Here is a 22643-nt window from a genome sequence, read left to right as displayed (position 1 = left end):
TAAATAAAGAAGGAAAGATATTTTGGAAGATGCAACAGGGCTATAAATGTGAGTACAAAATATGAATCATCAAATACCCCCACAATTAAGCTTTTGCACTCCCAAGCAAAAGAAAGGAAAAGACAAGACAAGACAAAACTCAACAAAGCAAAATTTTTCAATGGATCCTAAAGTGAAAGTGGTGTGAGTAAGAAGGAAAATAAATTCATCAATCAAAGTATGAAAGAATAAAAAACAATCAAGCATATGTTCCAAACATAGAAGTAACGAAGAACTTCAATCTAACTAAATCATGGATCAAAATTGGCAAAAATTTTGTCAAGGGTATGTGTATCACTCATTCTCTCAAGTGTATAGGTTATCATTTTCACTTAAAGCACATCATGAAAGTAAGCACAACCATAGGCTTGAAGAGCCTCTAATTTCCACTATTTGAAACACATGCATCAAAAGATCAATAGGACTAGAGAAAAGGTGGGATAAAAGAAAGTATACAAGGCTAAAAACCAAGAGAAAGAAAAATAATGGGGAATGAGTTTAAAAAAGTAGAAAAGTACCAAAAATTCAACACCAAAATTCTAGATTTTTTTTCATTGATTTTTCATTTTTTTAGGCTACTATTCAAGTGACTAATAGTGCGTTAAAATTTCAAAACAAAGCACAATATAACATAATACCTCCACACTTATTTTTAACCATTTCTCAATAATTCCAAGGCACATCTAATCTCCAAGGTTGGGTGAATCATGGTTTTTCAGGTCACATGGCTTGTAATAAGCTGCAAAATCATCAAGAAAGGGTTAATAAGGCTCAAATGGGTAAACAAGTGAAATAAATGCAAGGTGAGTCAATTTGGCTAAGTAGCTAAATTGTGAAAGAAGGCCTAGATCATATCAAAAGTCCATGTGAACAAATTATCTCAAAAAGAGTCAAGTTCTAGAATACCTATAAACATGAGTAAATCACACAAGAAAGACAATATACTCAAATCTTACTAAGATAATTGTTCTACCAATCATTGATCCAGAATCTAATAGTCATGAAAAACCAGTTAAACTCAAATGCAAGAAACAAACTATCATGTTATAAAATCTCAACTGAGAATAACAAATAAAAATTGCTCACACAAATAAAATCTAAAAGCAAAGGAATCTAATGAAAAATATGCTAAGGCACACTCCCCCTACACTTGAATCAAACATTGTCCACAATGTGGGAATGGATAGAAAATAAAAAACATATGAAAATAGTTCAAATAAAGTTAAAAGACATGCATGGAAAACTAAAGGAAAGTATAATGAAAAGAAATAAGGGTAAGAGAAAAGAATGCTCCAAGTGCCTATGTAGACACTTCCTCCATTTTAATAGGCTCCACTAAAGATACATCATCTATGTTTTGAGCCTTCTCCATAGGTTTGCTTTCCAGGAATAGTTTTAGCTAGTGACCATTAACTTTAAAAACTCTGCCAGTAGCTTCTTCCTTAATTTCAACTGCACCATGGGGGAAAACATTAGTAATCACAAAAGGTCCATCCCAGATCGAAGCTTACCTGTAATCAGTTTCAAATAAGTGTTAAATAATAACACTTTATGTCCTGGAATTCTCATAGGCTTGCAAGCATATTTCATCAAGCTCCTGAATTTGAAGCTTCCTTTCTTTTTCTACTTGCTCAAGTGTCATGTTACAACTCTTCACTGCCCAATATAATCTATGCTCAATTTCTACTAGAAGGTGGCATGCTTTACCAAACACCACACGAAATGGAGACATGCCTAGTGGTGCTCAATTTCTACTAAAAGGTGACATGCTTTACCAAACACCACACGAAATGGAGACATGCCTAGTGGTGCCCGGTAAGTTGTACCTGATCGCGAGTGTCGCGCTCGGACAAATTATGAAAAATCGAATTGCATAAAAATTATGTAGTATGAGGTGCAATCTGAGTCGTCTCCCAATGATGATAATGTTATACGATTATAAATTTCGATGGAGTTTGATTTATAAAATAATGCTGATTAGAATAAAAAGTTAACAAGAATTTAAAAACTCTAATCCAAGAATTTAGAAGAACTACGACCACTCTATCACCGGATTCCAAGAAGATGCATCAACCAACAAATTAGTGATTAACATTAAATTCTAATGAAACCTCAATTCAAATTAAGCATTCACACGAGAACCCTCATGCATTCGATTAACACACAATTCGCTCAAAGTTCAGAAACCTCTAGAACCTAATCGATTTGTGTTAATTTAATTCACCAATGCCATTAATCTTAGATCTCAAACCTGAAAATCTAATTCACACTCCTTCAAGAATTAATTATATACATCAACTGAATAATATATAATCAAACAACTGCACAATTATCAATCCAAACGAAGAACTTCAATTCGAAATCATAATTAGCAAAAGGAGAAAGAAGGAAGAGATGAAACCGAATTTGTTGTTGAATAAATTGCGAAACCAATCCTCAAGAGTGTCTCAATCCTTTTTCAATTCTTGGACTAGATGGAAATCTAAGCCTCCATGGATGGAAGGAAACAAGTCATAAAAGGGGAGAAAAAAAAAACGAGAGAAGAGAAGAAGACGAGCCAAAAAAATTAAAATTCAAAACTTAAAATTCAAAAATTCCGTTCGTCACTTTGTTCCTCTTTTTTACTATGAAAACGGCCTCTTTCTGGTTCGTGGCCTAAGGACAACTATAGCCTTGGATGTTAGCTTCAAAACGCCACTGGAATGGGCTTAATCGGATGTCTGTGGACTGAGATATGGCCCAAATACTGTACCTTACTCAGGATCCGCGACTGCAGCGTTTTAACTTTTTCCAGGCCCAGTTTTAGCTTCTTATCATCAAAATTGGTTTCTGACCTCTAATAGGAATTGTGCACCTTTCTCTTAGCTTTCCTACAATCAAGAATCACAATGAAATAAGTTCTACAACTCAAGATATGGTCCAGAAACCAAAACAGTATCAGAATTTGCCGAATACTGGAAAAATTAAATAAAGCCCAAATAAAATTCAAACATCATAAAATGATCCAATTCAAACAAAAGAGGATTAATGAGCTAGGAATGAGAGGAAATAAAGTTATAAAAATCCAATTGATCAGTGCCCAACCAACGATATGGTGTAGCAATCAACGATGTCACTCTATACTTCTAGAACAATGTTGCTATGGTCCTGCCCTGATCACTTATGATAGCCTTAGGCTATATCCTCTGTGTCACCCTATACTTATGGAACAATGTTGCTATGGTCCTGTTACAAAAGTGGCTTCCCTGATCACTTATGACAGCCTTAGGCTATAACAGCTTAACAACTCATTCGGGATTGATGACTATCCCCACAAACCAACACAAGACTTTTCAGTATGCTTTGTCCTCACTCACACACTTCCTGGGAACTTCCCAAAAGGTCACCTATCCCATAATTTCTCTAAGTTAAGCACACTTAACTTTGGAATTCTTAAGTGATAGGCCACTGAAAAGTAAATGCATTTTGTTGGTATAGATAGTCCTAATTAATTCCTTTAAGCTCTCCTTCAATCGTGTATACAGTCTCTGGATCCCTCTCATTCCGGTGTAAGCTTGATTCATTCATGTGCCCTTTACAGCCAAAAGCCTGCCAGAAGCTGCTCCTTGTCCGTGCCACACATTGCACTGGCGATCACTCCCTGTCCTTGCCTGGAAGCCTGCCAGGAGTCACTCATTGTCCGTGCTATAATGCACCGAAGATCACTCCCTGCCCTCGCCTAGCGCTTGGGTGTCACATGCCCACCAGCTTCCGCTTGGTTCGTCCTTGAACCACACCATACTGGGAGAGAGGCCTGCTCTGATACCATTATTGTAACAGACCGGAACTCATTCGGGATTGATGACTGTCCCTACAAATGAACACAAGACTTTTCAGTATGTTTTGTCCTCACTCACACACTTCCTAGGAACTTTCCAGAAGGTCACCTATCCCATAATTTCCCCAATTTAAGCACGCTGAAAAGTCTTGTGTTGGTTTGTAGGGACAGTCATCAATCCCGAATGTTGCTGGACTGTTACATAGGCACACCAAACTTGCAAAATATGTTAGTCCGGAGAAAATCTGAAACAACCCTAAAATTGTTAGTCTTGGTGGCCTTTGCCTCCACCCATCTGGAAACATAATCAACAACAAGTAAAATGTAAGAATATCCAGAAGAAACAGGAAAAGGCCCATGAAATCCATACCCCAAACATAAAAAATCTCACAGAAGGTGATAGGCTACTGAGGCATCTCATTCCTCCAGATGATGGTCCCTCCTGCTTTCTGACATATCTCACAGCTCTCAGAAAACCTGGCTGCTCCCTGAAGATGGTGGGCTAATAAAATCCATTGTCCAATACCCTCCTAGCTTTCCTCTGTGGTCTAAGATGACCCGTTATAGATGTGTTATGACAGAAATGCAGAATATCCTGGAACTCATGGTCAGGAACACACCTACGGATAACCTAGTCACTACAAAATTTCCACAAATATGGATCAATCCCTTTTAAGCTTATCAACTTGAGATCTAAATGCATGAAGAGGTACAAAAGAAGTAACCAAATAATTAACAATATTTAAAAATCAAGATACAGAATCTGTAGAGTACAAAGTAAACAGATAATCATCAAGAAAATGATCACGAATGGGTAAGGGATTTGCTATCCCTTCAATACGGCTAAGGTGATCAACAACCTGATTCAACACATCAGTCATGTCTTTTATATCAATATCAAACTCCTGTAGGAGGAGCATCCACATGAGTAATCTGGGTGTTTAGCATTTGGCTTCTTCAATAGGAATTTCAAAGCAACATGATCTGTAAAGACAGTTATTTTGGAGTTAAGCAGATAGGAGCAAAATTTATCTAATGCAAACACAATAGCTAAAAGCTCCTTTTCAGTGGTGGTGTAATTTACCTGAGTTGCATCAAGAGCTCTAGAGGCATAAGCTATGACATGTGAAAATTTACCTACTCTCAGTGATAATATAGCTCCAAGTGCATAATCTGAGGCATCACACATTAACTCGAAGGGGAGCTCTCAATATGGTGGCTGCATGATGGGGGATGTGGTGAGTCTCCTTTTTAACTTCTCAAATGCCTCCTTACATGAATCAAAAAATATGAATGACACATTTTTCTACAGAAGACTGGACAATGGCAGGGTAATCTTGTTGAAATCTCTGATGAATCTCCTAAAACCTGTATGTCCAAGAAAAGAATGCACCTCCCGCATAGACGCGGGGTAAGATAAATAGGTAATAACATCATTTTTAGCTTTATCAACCTGTATTCCTCTCTCAGAAACAAGATGTCCTAAAACTACACCCTATGTTACCATAAAATGACATTTTTCATAATTAAGCACTAGGTTATTCTCAACACATCTATTTAAACCTCTGGTCAAACTATGCAAGCAGGAATCAAATGAGAAACCATAAACTGTAAAATCATCCATAAACACCTCCATGCAATTTTCAATCAAATCAAAAAACATACTCAACATACACTGCTAAAAAGTAGCAGGTGTATTGCACAAACCAAAAGACATTCTTTTATATGCCAAAGTGCCAAAAGGACAGGTGAATGTGGTTTTGTGTTGGTCCTCAGGAGCAATGTGTATTTGCATGTAATCAAAAAATCCATCCAGGAAACAATAGTGATACTTTCTTGCCAACATCTCTATAACCTAATCAATGAATGGGAAAGGGAAGTGATCCTTCCTGATAGCCTGGTTGAGCCGTCTATAATCAATGCATACTCTCCATTTGTTGGCAACTCTGGTGGGAACTAACTCATTCTCTTAGTTCTGCACAATATTTATCCCAAACTTCTTAGGCACCACTTGCACAGGTGAGATCCATGTGCTATCCGAAATGGGGTACATGATTCTAGCTATCAGTAGCTTGGTCACCTACTTCTTCACTAAATCAAGAATGGTAGGATTAAATCTTCTTTGTGGCTGTACATGTGTCACAGGTTTAGACTCATCCTCTAACAAAATCCTATGCATGCATATGGCTGGGCTAATTCCAGGGATATCAGCCAAAGTCCAGCCAATTGCTTTCCTGTGCACTCTCAAAACATTCAGCAGCTTCTTCTCCTGGTCCTCATGAAGGTTGCTGGAAATGATTACTGGAAGCATTTGCTCTGTATCCAAATAGGCATACTTGAGGTGGTCTGGCAAAGGGTTCAGCTCTAGTGGTGGCTGTTGCTGTGTGGATTGTAACGGCGACGAAGACCAAGACTCAATAACCCTACTACTTTTAGATAACTTGATGTGTAATGTATATAGATTGCTATTAAGAGTCTTGGACCAAATGAGATTTTTTTTTACATGAGTGCATAGGATTATTCAACCTGGTTTATGGATACCAATATCATTCTTGAGTATTGAGAAACTTGCTTTTTAATGTATTTTAAAGTGACACGCGGTCACGGCTTGGATCTTGATTCTTTATGCACCTGATAGACAACAATTTATAAATATTCATGTGATACTCTTATTACTAATAATTACTAATGAGATTTTGTTTTCTTCATTTACCCATAGTTAGAACCTTTAGAAAATCATAATATTAGTAAGTACCACTTAAATAATATAGCCATACCATATATTGACATAACTATACAAGTGGACTCCAATCTTTTTCATCTGCTCATGAGCCAATTACTAATAATATAAGATACAACATGTGGTTTGCCTTCTGAATAGTCATGCATACTTTCAGAGTTTCACTCCCTTAATCACGCACACAGGTGCTGACCAAATTTAAGATTTCACATGATTTCATCAACTATTCAGAACCACATATGTATAGAGAATTGGCAAGTACTTATATCCATGCCTCAGTGCAATTTCTCTAAGTGTTTCAAGCTCACTAGCTTCATCTCTTTCTTTGAGTTCCAATCATTACCCGGCTAGAGTTACACTATTCATTTATTTTCAAAAAAAAAAAAGAAAACAAATTTTTTACAAAGGTTTACTTTTAGTCATTTAGGGTTTATTGAACTCAAGGTTGGAGCTGAAACCATGGCTAAACTCCTTAGAGCGCATATACTTGCATACTAATTTACTCTCAGCGTATCAACACACTCCTTGGTGCAATAGAGGTTGAAAGAGTATTTTTACCTTGCTTGGATGTTCAGAGAGCAATCAACACACTCCTTGGCGCAATAGAGGTTGCGATTGTCTTAGTAGGCTTTGAACCTAGGTCCTCTAAATGGGTAAGACTAGCCTGTCCACCACTACACCACCCTTGTTAGTGTGTAAGAAATTTGAAAATCAATTATACTTATGAGATTGTAAAGAATTCAAAGTATTAGAAAGTTTCATCTTTCAAAAATAAATCAAACATGTATTTAAAGACTAATTGATACATTGAATTACTTCTGAAATAGATGAAATCATGATAACGTGCATAAACATGAAGGGAGTAAAAATCAGGATGTTACATGGATGAAGGAAACTGCAAAACTTTAGCAACCATAGAAATATTAGAATCTGCACCTGCAAGGGAAGGTGAAACAGAGGATATAGTAGTATCAATCTCAGAACAGATGGCACACACGCCACTGTCATAGGTGCAACTAGGAAATACATCAATGTCTAAATCAAAAAAATGTAAAAGCTGTGAAAACTCAGTCTATATCTAAATCTACTCCTACATCTGCTTCTATACACACATCAATATTTTTATTATTTTAGCAACATCAATAAAAAAAAAACATAATGATCAACAATCATGGAATGGCCTTCAGCTGGGTGTCTCATGGCTTCAAAAATATTAAAGTGAATTGTGTCCTCTCCAAATTCCATGGATAATGTGTCTGTATGAACATCAATCTTGGTCCTTGCAGTCATTAAAAATGGCCTCCCTAGAATCAATGTAGAATTCTCATCCTGCATATCAAGAATATAGAAGTCAGCTAGAAAAATTAACTGGTTGACTTTTACCAACACATCTTCAAGCACTCCCAAAGGCTGAGCTGTGCTATGATTTGCCAATTGAATGATCACACTGGTTGGCTTCAAGTCTCCCAATTGTAGCATTTTATACATAGCTTATGGCATGACATTAATGGAAGCTCCCAAGTCCAGCAAGGCATAAAGGTTGCTTCTCCAATAGTGCAGGGTATGGATAATGTGCCTGGATCATCAGATTTCTGTGAAAGGCTGGACTGAGACAGGTATGAGACTACTTAGATTGCCCTCTTCTTCAAATTCCTCTTGTATGTATACAACTCCTTCAGAAATTTTGCATACCTAGGAATTTGTTTAATGACATTTAGCAGCAGTATATTTATCTTAACCTTTTTGAAGGTATCCAGCAGCTCTTGATCAGCTTCCACTCACTTTGATTTAGAAGCTTTAGATGGAAATGGAAGAGGGATCTGCTATTACTACTATACAGACTTCTCTGTTATATCTGCTCTAGACTGGTCTGGTTTGGCCTACATTGGGTTGCTATCCAGCTCCTTGCCACTTCTCCAAGTGATAGCACTCACATTACCTTTAGGATTCACCACAAGTTGAGAAGGTAATGTTCCAGACCCTTGCTGCTGCAGATTATTCACTGAGGTAGCTAATTGCCCAATCTGGGTCAGCAAATCTTGTATACTAGCTGAAATATTCTAATGGAATTGCAGACTTTGTGTGGCCATCTAGTTCATCAATTCTTCCAAGGAAGGTCCAGAATTGGGTTACTGCACAGGTGGCTGCTGAGTAGCTTGATGTCTGAGAGGAGGAGGAGTGTATTTCGCCTGTTACTGCTGTTGTGCTAGCTGATAGTGGGCGGGATGTTGCACAGGCTGTGGCTGCTGGTAGTTATACCTCTGCTGATATTGTGCTAGGCCTGGACCATATCGTAAATTAGGATCACTCCTCCATCCTGGGTTACATGTAGGTGCAAATGGATTATACTGCTGTTGTTGCTAGTATAGAGGATGTATACCTGCCACCATATGAAAAGGTGCACTAGACGTCTCTTGCAGTTGAGGACAAGCATTTGTGTAATGATCACTTGAGCATATACCACATGTTTGTGGGATTTGTGGTGCTTCCTGTCCCATTGCTAGTTGCCTCACTAATGAAGTTAACTCTGTAAGCTTATATTCCAACCTCTAGTTATCAACTGTAGCCACATTGCTAGTTGTTGTTTCATGCACAGATTTAGTCACACTCCTACAACTGAACTGCTGTGAGTTCTCTGCCATATTGGAAATCAAAACCTTGCAGCTGTAGGGGTCTTGTCCATCAAAGCTCCTCCACTAGCTGCATCAATCATGCTCCTCTCCATAAGAAGTAAACCTTCATAAAAATACTGGATCAACAACTACTCATTGATTTGGTGATTCAGATAGGTTACACAAAGCCTGTTAAACCTCTCCCAATACTCATACAAAGTCTCTCCTTGCAGTTGCCTGATCCCACTTCTTTCTTTTCTGATTACTGCAGTTATAGAGGCAGGAAAGAACTTCTCTAAGAATCTCTTCTTCATGTCATTTCAGGTAGTAATTGGTGTTGGCTGCAAGTAAAGCCAATCTTTGGCCACATCACACAGTGAGAATGGAAATGCCTTCATCTTCACAAAGTCTTCAGGCACATCTATTGGCCGCATGGTAGAGCAGACTACATGGAACTCCATCGTGTTTGTGCAGATCTTTTCCTGCCAGTTCATGAAATTTGGGCAACAAATGTATCAACCCAGACTTCAATTCATAGGTGGTTGCGCCTTCTTGTAACTGAGGCACTTGGATGCAAAGTGACTGGTGGCCAACATCAGGGACAGCCAGCTCCTTCAAAGTTCTCTCTTGGTTGTTTGCAGCCATCTGTCTTGTACTGCACTCCCTTTGTAATCTCTTAAGTCGTGAACGTGTTCTCTCAATCTCAGGATCTAATGGAAACAATGTACCTACTCTAGACCTAGTCATGCACAGTTAGAATCACCAAGAACACCCTGCACTTCATAAGCACTTACTAAGTGAACAGTGTCAGTTTACAAAGCAAGTACTATGAAAATGCGAGATATGGATGAAGTAAAGCCTTGATAAATTTCTTTTTGGTATAAGAAAACACCACAAAAATTTTCAGAATTTTTTGAAATGCACAACTATGTAAACTAGATGCCTAAAATCAAGAAAAATAGGTAAATAAATGGCAGAAATAAAAAAAAATTAGAAAACAGGCAATTTTTGAAAATCTAGGCAGCCTCAACCAGCAAAGCTTATAGTGGATGGGAAATTTTTTTCTACCCCAAATGCATATGCAATAATGTTAATTCTGAGTTTCTTAGCCGAAGTTATGCCCGTTTTAAGTTTCCACAATTTTTTCTTTACTACTCACTTGTATATTTTTTTCTACAACTCTTTTTGCAAATCCGCCAACTCTAATATCTAAAAGATACTGAAATAAGCGTGGACACAAAAATTCAACTCAAAATTCAATCTCTAACTTTTTTTTTTCTAATATTCAGTGAATAGTAACCTACACTAGCGACCACTTTGGAGACCAAATACTCTATTTTTCGCACCTACTACTCCTCTGTTTGGGCATGCAATTGTTCTCTAATTTAATCAACGATGCAAGATACCACACACATAAACAAATCACACTGAAAGCAACACAAACGCAAATGACGCAAATGAACAATGCAGGATATTAAACAAAGCAGTTAGCGAACACAATAAAATTAAAACAAAATGACTTGTATCCCTGACAACGACACTATTTTGACAACCACGTCATAAAGGTTTCAAACAAAACTAGATTACTCAAATAATTTTGCAATATAGGGATCAAACCTAGGTTATCTCAAAAGAGCACAAATTCATTTTGTTTCTAACTTTTAAACATGCAACAGTGGTTAGATTGAGGGTGATTTTAAAGAATTTAAACAAAAACATAAAATCAACAACAGCAAATTAAATTAAAAATGAATCTGAAAAAATTGAATTAAAAACAAATAAAAAAATGCATCTAACAAAACGGATCTAGAAAAATGAAACTGAATTTAAAAACAAAAAAAATTTAAAAAAACAAAAACGAATATGATTTAACCTAAAAAAGTAAGACAAAACAAAAACAAAAACAAAAGCAAATTGAAAACAAAACGAATTGGAAAACGAAAACAAAACGCAAAACAAATTGGAAAACGAAAATGAGAATTAAAACCACAAAATGAAATCACGAATCACAGATGCAAACTAGGATTACTATACAAAATTTGCCTAAATCTCAAATGCAAAAGCAATCAATCAATCAATATTACATTCAAGAATAAAACCAAATTCAATCGAATTATGCATGCACCAATCTTAATCAAGAATTGTGAAAAAGTAAAAAGACAAACTCAGAGCGATCAATCGATCTTGCAATCCATGCTTCAGACGAGATGATCATGAGAAACAAATAATTGAGAGCGCGGCAAAATCTGAAAAGAGGCAAGTGAATGGAACGAAAAAGGTTTTCTCTCAAAAGCGGGAAAAGGTCTTTACAGAAAAATGAAATTATGAAAACAAAATTATAAAAAGGGAAAGGAGAGGTTCAAAATCAACCTTTTGACCCCTATATATACTGGTCTTAAATGAAATCGAAAATAAATGGGCCAAGGCCTCTGCAAGTAATTATAATAAAAGCCCTAAATAAATACTTTAAATATAAAAGGTATGTTTTAATTCTAAACTTCAAAAATTAATAGAAAATAGCTCTTAACTCCAAATATCACAATCCATATGTCCAAATTAAACCCTAAGAAGTCAGAAATTCACTACAAAAGAATCAGTCAAAAAGGAGATCTACAGAAAAAGTTATGGCTGAAATAGTGGACAAAGGTCAGAATAGAAAAAATATGAAATATAAAGTAAAGGTAGCAAATATTTATAAAATCTCTAATTTAATGCAAGAAATGTAAAAACATGCTAAATGAAATAAATAAAGAAGGAAAGATATTTTGGAAGATGCAATAAGGCTATAAATGTGAGTACAAAATATGAATCATCATGAGGAAACAATATTTTAATAGTCAAAAGGTAGATGGTGTGATCACATCTTCTAGATATGTTTATTGTAAATAGGGACATTGAAAGGAAGATAAAAGAAATGCATAAGTTATCAAGTACAGACCAGAAACTAGAACTGATTGTCTTGCAAGAATAGCACTGCCTTTGAGAAACAACAACAAATATGTTATACATGAGTTATTTGAAGAACATAATCACCCATTACAACTTCTAAAGACAATACATATGTTTGCTTCACATCGTAAGATGATTGAAGTCTAAGCTCATGACATTTAAAGGAAGATAAAAGAAATGCACAAGTTGCAAGTACAGACCAGAAACTAGAACTGATTGTCTTGCAAGAATAGCATTGCCTAACAACAAATATGTTACACATGTTTGCTTCACATCGTAAGATGATTGAAGTCCAAGCTCATGAGATTGATTTGGCTGAGTCCTCAGAATTATGACAAAAGTCATCATTTCAACTCATAAGCATACATCTAAGACACGATGCTAATGTTGGGTAATATTCACCTGGATGTAAAAACTTATTTTAAGACAAATAGACAAAGGGGAATGGTATATGGAGAAGTTAATTGTCTAATATTAAGGAATAAATCACAAATGTTTTTTGAGCAGATACAAATATTGTGATTGATTATGGGTTTTTTGGTGAAGTCATATCCCTAGACACCACATATTACATCAATCGTGCTAATAGGCCTCTAGCATTGTTTTTAAGTTTTAACCATTATAAAGGTGTTGTTATCTTTGAGGCAACCTTGTTGTATGATGAAATGGGAGAATCATTTCAATGTTTGTTTAAGACATTCTTGGAAGCACACAATAAAAAAAAAACATCAAAACAATTTTTACAGACCAAGATTTAGCAATAGCCAAGGCACTTGTCTGTTTAATGCCTAAGGTACATCATACTTTATGCACATGACACTTCATGCAAAATGAAATAAAACACCTTGACAATTTGATAAAAGGAGGAAGTCATTTTTTAAGCGAATTGAAAAGATGCATATATGAATTTGATACTTCAATTGACTTTGAGGAGGGTTGGAGAAGGTTGATTACAGAATACAATGTTGAAGAAAATTATTGGATTATTTCACTTTATTCCATAAAGGAGAAATGAACATCATGTTATATCTCAAGGATGTATTCACCATTGGAAAACAAAGCCAATAAGTGAAAGCTTAAATTCCAATTTCAAGGTATGTATGAAACTTGGTGTTGACAAAAAAAAAGTCATTCACTTTGAACAGATTGTTAAAGACAAGTGTTACAACAAACTGAAGTGTAAGTGTGACTTCCATTATAAACTAGCCATGTTGCGATAGGAAGTGTCCTCATTACTAATATAAATAGCCAAAATTTACACACATATATTGATTAACTTATTCCAACAAGTGTTTGCTCAATTCTTGGCTTGTTGCATATCACAAAGGATTGAAACTCCTTCTTTAATTGAATATGTCATTACTAAAGTCAAGCAACAAAAGATTATGGATAGTTACATTCATTGTTCCTCAACTGATATATATTGCTCTTTTCAAAGTTTGAAACATCTGACATACTTTGTTCTCATGCATTGAAAGTGTTTGAAGCCAATGATGTAAAAGTTATCCCAATGAAATACATACTTAAGAGATGGACAACACAAGGTCGTAAGATTATTCACAGTGTAAAAGGAATAAAGGTGAAAGGAGATCATAAACTTAGTACCACATGCCTATACCATCACTTATCATGTAAAATGATTAGGTTGGACTTTGAGGTATCTGGTTTAGAAGAATATTGTTAGCTAGTCGATGACGGTATTAATAGGTTAATCGGCCAAATCGCAAAGCTTCGTTTACAAACACAGAGTTATGACAAGAATAGGAATGATACTGTAGTTATGATTAATAATGATGGTACACAACCTACGGGATTCAAGCATTAACCAAGCATCCAAAGGAGAAAGAATAAATAATTCAAAAGTTAAGTTGAGCTACAACCAAAGAAAAAGAAGAACAAAACTCAAGTTTTAGATCAATCAACATCTCAGGTACTTCTTTATAATGATTTTTAATATTAATAAATACATGTATTTCAACTTCCATTTTATAACCATATAATAATATGTGTGTCATATGTTTTAGGAATATCAACCAATGATTTGTGATCCAGTTCAAGTACATTGTTCAACACCTCTATATTATGATCCTCTCACACATTAGTTAATCCATTAAGTTTCACATATTTGTTGAGAGTGATACTTTTCAACTTAACTTTACATCAATAAAATTTTCTTCCTTTTTACTTATTCATAGTTGTTCGTTATTTCTCTTCTTATTTTATGGGGACAACTTCATGATACCAATAATTCAATCATTGATGAATTTGATTATACAACAAACAAAACTTCATTAATTTCTTCATTTAATATGTATTAATGAATTCATTTTGTGTGTAAAATGTAACAATTATATTTCATTAATAAAATAGAATGGAGTATTTATCCATGTTGGTTTGCTTATATTTCACATATTTATCCATTTTGAACAACTATATTTCTAGAATGGAATGAAATATATAAACACATTTTGGCCCAACCTTTCATTTTACCACTTTCTGCATAATAAACTCATTAGTTTGCATTATTCGCTTAAGTGGTTAAAGCTTAATTGAATCTCATATATTATAGCCAAGTTGACTCAAACAAATACTAAACTCACTTAAGTAGATCCATATTCGCTTAAGCGAATGATAGCATTTTGAATCATTACTCTCTATCCTAAATTCGTTTAATAATAATTAAATTTGTTTGACATAACTTAAACAAATTTTATTTTGCTTAAGAGATTCTAAACACGCTTAAGCATATTACAAAATATAAATCTACAATTATTTATCTTAAATTTGTATGAACTTAAAAGAATACTTAAAATTAGATCACTAAAGCATAAAATGCTTTGCTTTCTTTGACCTCACACTTAGGCTCGCTTTATATATTGACAAGCACATGTTATCTTATTTAAGAAAAAAAAAATTATTTAAGTAAGATTAACTTATTTTCACTTAAATAGACTAAAATTTACTTAAATAAATTTTATTCCAAATTATGTTCCCCCTAAAGCTGTAGAAAATTCGTATCCCTCCACCAAGTACAATTGCCATAGCTCATTGCATTCAGAAAAGGAATACAAGCAACGCAACAAAAAACCTGACCGAGCCACCACAGTCATAAACTAATGAATAGTTTGAAATCTTTAGTGGGGTCTTGGGTATTCAAGAGCATCCAATGGCTCATAATGGCAGTGATTTAAGTTATAGTTCGTGCTCATGGAAGGGAAAATGTCTTCGATCTGTAGTTCGCGCTTCCCAATAAATTACAAGGAGCAGAGCAGCCCTCCACCTATCCATCTTTGATGGATATATATTCTTAAAATGGAATTTACACCAATTTATATCAAGTACAAAAAGACAAAAACATCTTATCATTGATTTTATTAATTTTAAAAAGTACATGTTAAAAGTAAAGAATTATTTTTGTTATCCACTTCTAATTTATTAATTTAGTGATTCAACATGTGTGGGTGACAATTTTTTTAAATTTCAGTCGCTTTTGCTATAGTACTTAATATTGGTTTATAATATTTTTACAATAAAACTTTATAATAATAATAAATTTTTAACTTTCTCAATTGTATCACATATTTTATCATTATTATTATTTTTATTTCTCTCTGTGGTACAAAATAGTTGAATATTAGATTTGCTCCATGCAATATCCAATTAAATATGAAGTCTTATTTCCTAACAACGTGAGGTGAGATTCAATTATTATTCACTTCACAAATGATTCTATGGTAAATGAAGCATCACTCTTCGTTAGTATATATATATCCACGAGCCTTTGTTTCGAACGGCACAGAAGATATTTCAACAGTGTGTCTTCCCTTATCCGAAAGTCGTCCTCCAAAGCTCCGTTTTCAACACTTCCATGTTGCATTTGCAATGAGTTCGATTTCCACCGCAGTTGCCACAAATGCTAACACCAAAGAAGAAATAACCATGGAGATTCCAACCTTTGTCCGAGTTTACAAGGATGGCACCATCGAACGTCTCCAAGACTCTCCATTTGTGCCACCCACCCTTGAAGATCCAACCACAGGAGTATCATCCAAAGACGTTATCATCTCCGATAACCCCCCAATCTCTGCTCGCCTCTACCTTCCAAAATTGATCCAATTTGAATCCCAGAACGATAGATTCCCCATCTTGGTCTACTTTCATGGCGGTGGATTCTTCTTTGAATCTGCCTTCAGCCAACTCCACCATAAATATATGAGCATGTTTGTGTCCATAGCTCACGTTGTAGTGATTTCTGTGGAGTACAGGCTCGCCCCAGAGACCCCTCTTCCTGCAGCTTATGAAGACTGTTGGGAAGCTCTTAAATGGGTGGCCACCAAAACCGAGCCATGGACAAAGAACCATGGTGATTTCAACAGAGTTTTCTTAGGGGGTGACAGTGCTGGCGCTAACATTGTGCATAACATTGCCTTGCGTGCTGGTGCTGAGGTTTTACCTAATGGTGTCAAACTCTTGGGTGCTTTAGTTTCTCAACCTTACTTCTTCGGTTCAAAGCCAATAGGATCTGAACAAGTTGTGGGGCACGAGCAGAGTGCAGCCTTTCTTGTGTGGGATTTCGTTTACCCATCTGCGCCTGGTGGGCTTGACAACCCCATGATCAATCCTTTGGTTGTTGGGGGCCATAACTTGGGTGGGCTTGGGTGTTCTAAACTTCTTGTTTGTACGGCTGAAAAGGATCAGCTGCGGGACAGAGCAGTGTCCTACTATAAGGCTGTGAAGGAGAGTGGGTGGCATGGTGAAGTTGAACTGTTTCAAATGGAAGGGGAGGATCACGTTTTTCACATTCACAATCCCGAAACCGAAAAATCCAAGATCATGCTGCAACGCTTTGCGGATTTTCTACTGCAGTAAAGTGAATTCCTTTCTACCGTTTTGCATAGCTTAAGTTTATTTAAAGTGGTTTCTTATTGGTAAAGGGGATATTATATTTTTGCATGTTGGGTAAAAGGAGTAAAAGGAAATTCGAAGATAAAAAAATTGAAAAAATATACAACAGATTATGTAATAAAAATTACAAATATAAAAATATGTACATGTAAAATTATATTTATTAATGTTAATGTCTCGATTTAGTCCTATATGCGTGACTGAAATGTGCTTATTATATATTTGAATTTTTATATTTAAAAACTTGCATTTTTTTTAAATTTTTTTATTATATTCTTCTTTTCACTCATTTCATATCTATTAATAAAGTGTGGAAAGGCGTGAAATGATTATTAACTTTATATTTTTATTATATTTTTACACTCTTCTTTACATTTTCTTTATTGTTTTTACCTTTCCCTTTTATACGTTATATCTCTTCTGCTTCTTTTCTCCGTACAATCAATCTTTTTTTTATTGTTAAATCAATATGAAAATGCCATCCCAATTTATTTGGATTATTACATTCACTATTCTTAGATATTGAAATCACCCACCCAACAAATGATAAAATCAAAATAATGTGTAAAAGTTTTAGTGAATATAAGAAATAAATAAGCGATAGTAATTGATATTGTAAAGATTTTTATATTTTTATCCGATCATATTTATAATATTTTTAATTAATTAATAATATAAACAAAATATACTTATAACACATTATAATTAAACTCAATATTGATATAAATGTGATGTGATAATTGATACATGCTTAAATTTACCTTATCAAGACTTAGAGAGAACTTGCATTCTTAAAGTTAATGAGGTTTTAGGTAGATTTCAATAAGTAGTTTTTAAGTATTAATTTAATAAATTCTTATTATATGAGAATTCATATTATTTTATCATTATAATAAATTAATAAATAAATTACTCATAATAATTAAGATTCATATTTATTAAATAGGTTTAAATTCAAATATACCTAGACGAAATTTTATGAACAAGTATATAGTATTAAACTTATTCATACCAACATATAATATATTTGGCAAGACATTCTTCTTACCATTTGATTTATTTGACTAGCTTATAACTAAGATTATTTGACCAAAATTGATCTTTTTAGTAAGTTTATCTTATTATGCTTGAGTAAATCTCCATGAGATTTTATATAAGCATAAGATAAATTGGTTTTTAGGATTTTCCAATAGACTCAATAATTTTTTATTTTATCAAATGTTAGATATTTGAGTTTAATTAATATTTTTATTATAACAGTGTTTTATTGTTAAATAACAATTGAGATGACAATAGTATTATTTTACTCTTAAGAACTAATTTTATTGATTTTTGTCATGGTGGTGGTGGAGTTTGAGAATATCTTAATCTAGATCCACACCTTTTAGTGAGTCATCACTAACATCAAAGTATAAATCTATACATATGATGAATTATATATATATATATATATATATATATATATATTCTCTTTATATTTAAGTAAAATTACACTTTTCATCCATTAATTTTAGGGTAAAATTTACTTTCATCCTCTAACTTTTAAAAAAGTTTCAAACAGGTCCTTTTCCGTTAGAAAGTTTTGTCATTTTGTACTACATGTACTGTATATAACTGTTTATTGTCTTCTTCCTTAGATCTTCGGTTTCTTACATCTTTTTTTCTTCCTTCTCCCTTTTGTCTTCATCTTCTTATACTCAAAACTTCATCTTCTTGCCACTAACACCAAGCACCTATCCCCAAATCCTAAATCATAAATAAATCAACTTTTTAAATACTCATTTTCTATTTCCAGCAACAGTATATTCGTCATAGCAGGAACATCAGTATGTTGGCCATAGCAAGAAAGCATCCATATGATTTGCAACGAGTTGGAGAGCCATCGTGTTTCAACACTCTGTGCTTGTTTTTTAGGCCATTGACGCTAGAAAGCACAAAACCTTACATTGTCTTCTCTGGGGTTGCAGTATTTGGGAGAATGACTCTTGGAAGATGCTCGCGTGAAATACAAGAACATACCAACAGCTACCATTCGAGGTGAGTACGAAACATTCTTGTTCTAAACAAATTAGTTCAAGGAGAGATGTATTGATGTTGTTAATGGCAAGAAGTTGATTTTAGAGGGAATCTAAGAGCCAATGTGAAAACGCAAAAGTTGATTTTCAATTCATCATATTGGAGGTGGGTGCTTGGTATTGTTGATGGCAAGAAGATGCAGTTTTGAGAATAAGAAGATGAAAGAAAGAAAGAAGAGGAAGAGGTGCCGAAAATAATGTCAGAGATTTGAGGAGGAAGACGATGAACAATATCGCACAATACAAACAAAACGATAAAATTATTTATCAAAGTTAGGTTTTTAATGGAGAATGACCTATTTATTTCTTGCTCTTTATCTTGCATAATATTCTTCCCTTTCTAAAGTTAGAGGTAGTATCAGCTTTCTTCTTGAATATTGTTTGTTGTCTAGTGTAAGCAATAGGCTCATTAGCCCCAATAACTTCAACAACAATTCCCCAAGTTAAATTATCATCATCAAAGACCAACTCATCTTTAACAAGTTCCGTATTTTCTTCTCCTATTTCTCCAATCAACCACTTATTGCAATCGTCAATATCATCCAAAACAATGGGATTAATCACATCACGACTGTTATAATGATTTAGCAAATTTTGATTGTACTTGATATAAAACCAAATATTGCAGACCAGGGTTCACGTATAAAATGGAATTCTGCTCTATCGTCCATATCCTCTTGGATCCCTAAAGTAATAAAAGAATTTCATGCCTCTCCCCAAGGGGGCACTCTAGTTTTTATAAGACATATAAAAGACTTGTTGCCAACCTATACTGAATTGGGATGACGAAGGTAGTCCAAGATTTTGTTCGAAAATGTGATATTTGCCAGCGACAGAAGTATATGGCCATGTCACCCGGTGGTCTTTTACAGCCTTTGAACATTCTAAAGCAGATTTGGGAAGAGATCTCTATGGATTTCATTACAGGGTTGCCTAAATCACGTGGGTATAATGCAATTTTTGTTGTGGTGGACTACCTCTTGAAGTACACTCATGTTCTTCCCCTGAAGCACCCCTTTTCTGCTAGGACTGTGGCAGAGTTATTTATGAAAAAAGTGATAAGGTTACATGGTGTTCCTCTCTCCATTATCAACAATTGTGACCCTATCTTCGTTAGTAACTTCTAGCAAGAAATTTTTAAGTTGCAAGGTACTCAACTCAAGATGAGTTCTGCTTACAATCCTAAAATAGATGGCCAGACGGAGGTCATAAACCGTTGTCTAGAAACATATCTGTGTTGTTTTGTTGTGGATCAACCTAAGATCTGGGTCTAGTGGGTACATTGGGCAAAATATTGGTATAACACCAATTTCCATGAGACGTCAAGAATGACGCCCTTTAAAGCTGTTTATGGGAGGAAGCCCCCAATCTTAGTTCATTTCCTCCACAGTGAAACAAATGTAGAAGCTATACAACAAGAGTTGTTGGATAGAGATGAGGCTCTGCGAGGTGCTCAAGATAGAATGAAAAATCAAGCTGATAGAACATAAGGAGAGAAGTTTTGAGGTAGGCGAGTGGGTGTTTCTCAAACTGCACCCTCATTGTCAAGTTTTTGTTCTTGCTCAGATTAATGCCAAACTGTCAACTCGATATTATAGGTCGTTCCAAGTGTTGTAGCGTATTGGGACGGTAGCTTATAAGTTGCAACTCCCTGAAACATCAAGAATTCACCCTATGTTTCATGTCTCGTTACTCAAGAAGGCTATGGGTGATTACAAAATTGAACAAGAATTACCACCAGGTTTGGATGGTAAGCCTACAAAAATCCAAGAACCAAGGGCTATGTTAGCTTCCTGTCTTGTAACCAAAGGAGGGAAAACTGTTCCTTAACTGTTAATTCACTAGAAGGGGCAATCAGTTGACGAAGCTACTTGGGCAGATGAAGTTACGATCCGTAATCAATTTCAAGGCTTCAGCCTTAGGGACAAGGCTGGTACTCAAGAGGAAGGCAGTGTTACAGTCCAAAATAGTCAGGAAGGCAACATGGTCCAGCAACCATATAAGAGGCCTACCATTTGGAGGGTGTGTAAAAGAAGAGAAAGGAAAGAATGGGTAATGAGATGGTAGCGAGAGAAGGTAATAGGGAGAGTTATTTATGACGATCCTTATAGGGGCAGAGGGAGTAAACAGAGGGTATTGATGAAAAGGAATTTGTCACGAATTTTCATCAAAATATAAATAGAAATTAATGTAATACTAGGGTGCTAACTTAGGTCGACTCCAACAATAATAGTTGAGAATATGCATCAAACATGTTAAAAACATTAATTACAAAAGCAATTAATTAAGGGGAGTTTGTGCAGTTCCAAGGTTGAAATTAAGAACAAGAAGAAGAATTATAAAGTTCAATCAATAAAAAGTAGTAATTCCTAGTTCATTCATATGGACTTTATCCTCATTCCTCTCAAGATTTTAATACTCTTCCTCTACTCCCAGAATTAGGTTAATTTAACAAACGAAAATCAACCTTATGTTTTTATATGAATTAAGCAATCCAATAAACTCCAATCTCTCATTCCTTGATTACGCAATCTTAGAATTAAACAAGAATTAAGCAATTCAAATTTAGAATTTCATTAAAACAAATTAAGGTTCATTACACAATGCTCTCCTCATTCACTCATTAATTCAATTCAAGAGATTTGGAAGAAGAAATTAATGAAAGGAAAGGAATTATATTAACATTCAAGAGTCTGAATGAACTTTCTAGGGATTACAAAAGAGTTTAGCCTTCCATGAGGATGGGTCTTACAATTATCAAATGAAAATAGAAGGAAATTACCGAATGCAAGAATTAAAGAAAGCTAGGAAGAAAATGGAAATCAAACCCTAGATTCGGTCCTTGGCTGTCCCCCCAAGGATGACCTAAGCTCTGCAAGCGTTCCTAAATTGATAAGAAATCTTAAGGTGTCAAAAAGCTACTGACCTAATTTCTAAAATTCTATTTTTAGTGCAGAAGTCGCTCCCACAGTAGCTACTATGGTTTCATAGTGGCCACGCACAATGCTCCCATAATAGCTACTATGGTTTCATAGTAGCTACGCGCAGGTGTCCCTTGCCATTGACCCTCTGTGGAGTGTCCACTTTGGGTTCATAGTAGCTACGCTCAAGTTTGGGTGAAATTGGCTTTCTCTAAAGTGTCTACTATGGAACCATAGTGCCTACGCGCAAGTCCTCTTCAAATTAGAGTCTCTGTAGTGTCTACTATGTAATCAGAGTGATTACTTTGGTCTGCCCTCTAGTAACTTATCGTGTAATTCAACCAAATGCTTCAGGCTTGTTGTAGGTCTGATGCGTGAACAATTAGTTGGTTTAGCCATACATGACAGTACCTGGTTAAAAAGCAAGCAGATGTTAGAATGTGCAATTCTAATATCATTTCCTATTTAAGCTTGAAAACACAGAAAACTTTGATATATAACATAGTATAATAACAAAGAAAGGCCAAAATGATGATTTTATGTCCACGGTCATTCACATAGTCTTACAGATTAAACTGAAATCCT

General features: G+C 34.9%; 1 protein-coding gene across 1 annotated transcript; it reads left to right on the top strand.

Moving 5' to 3' along the window:
* The first annotated feature begins 15952 nt into the window (after window positions 1-15952).
* On the top strand, window positions 15953-17028 carry LOC113868579 (2-hydroxyisoflavanone dehydratase-like). Its single transcript, XM_027504276.1, has one exon. The coding sequence runs from the start codon at window positions 16040-16042 to the stop codon at window positions 17024-17026; it is 987 nt and encodes a 328-aa protein (XP_027360077.1). The 5' UTR covers window positions 15953-16039; the 3' UTR covers window positions 17027-17028.
* The last annotated feature ends 5615 nt before the right edge of the window (window positions 17029-22643 follow it).

This window comes from Abrus precatorius, unplaced genomic scaffold, assembly GCF_003935025.1.
Source record: "Abrus precatorius isolate BTA unplaced genomic scaffold, Abrus_2018 Scaffold6, whole genome shotgun sequence".
Taxonomy (NCBI): Eukaryota; Viridiplantae; Streptophyta; class Magnoliopsida; order Fabales; family Fabaceae; genus Abrus; species Abrus precatorius.
Note: the sequence above shows the minus strand (reverse complement) of the source record. Positions and strands in the feature narration are given on the sequence as shown.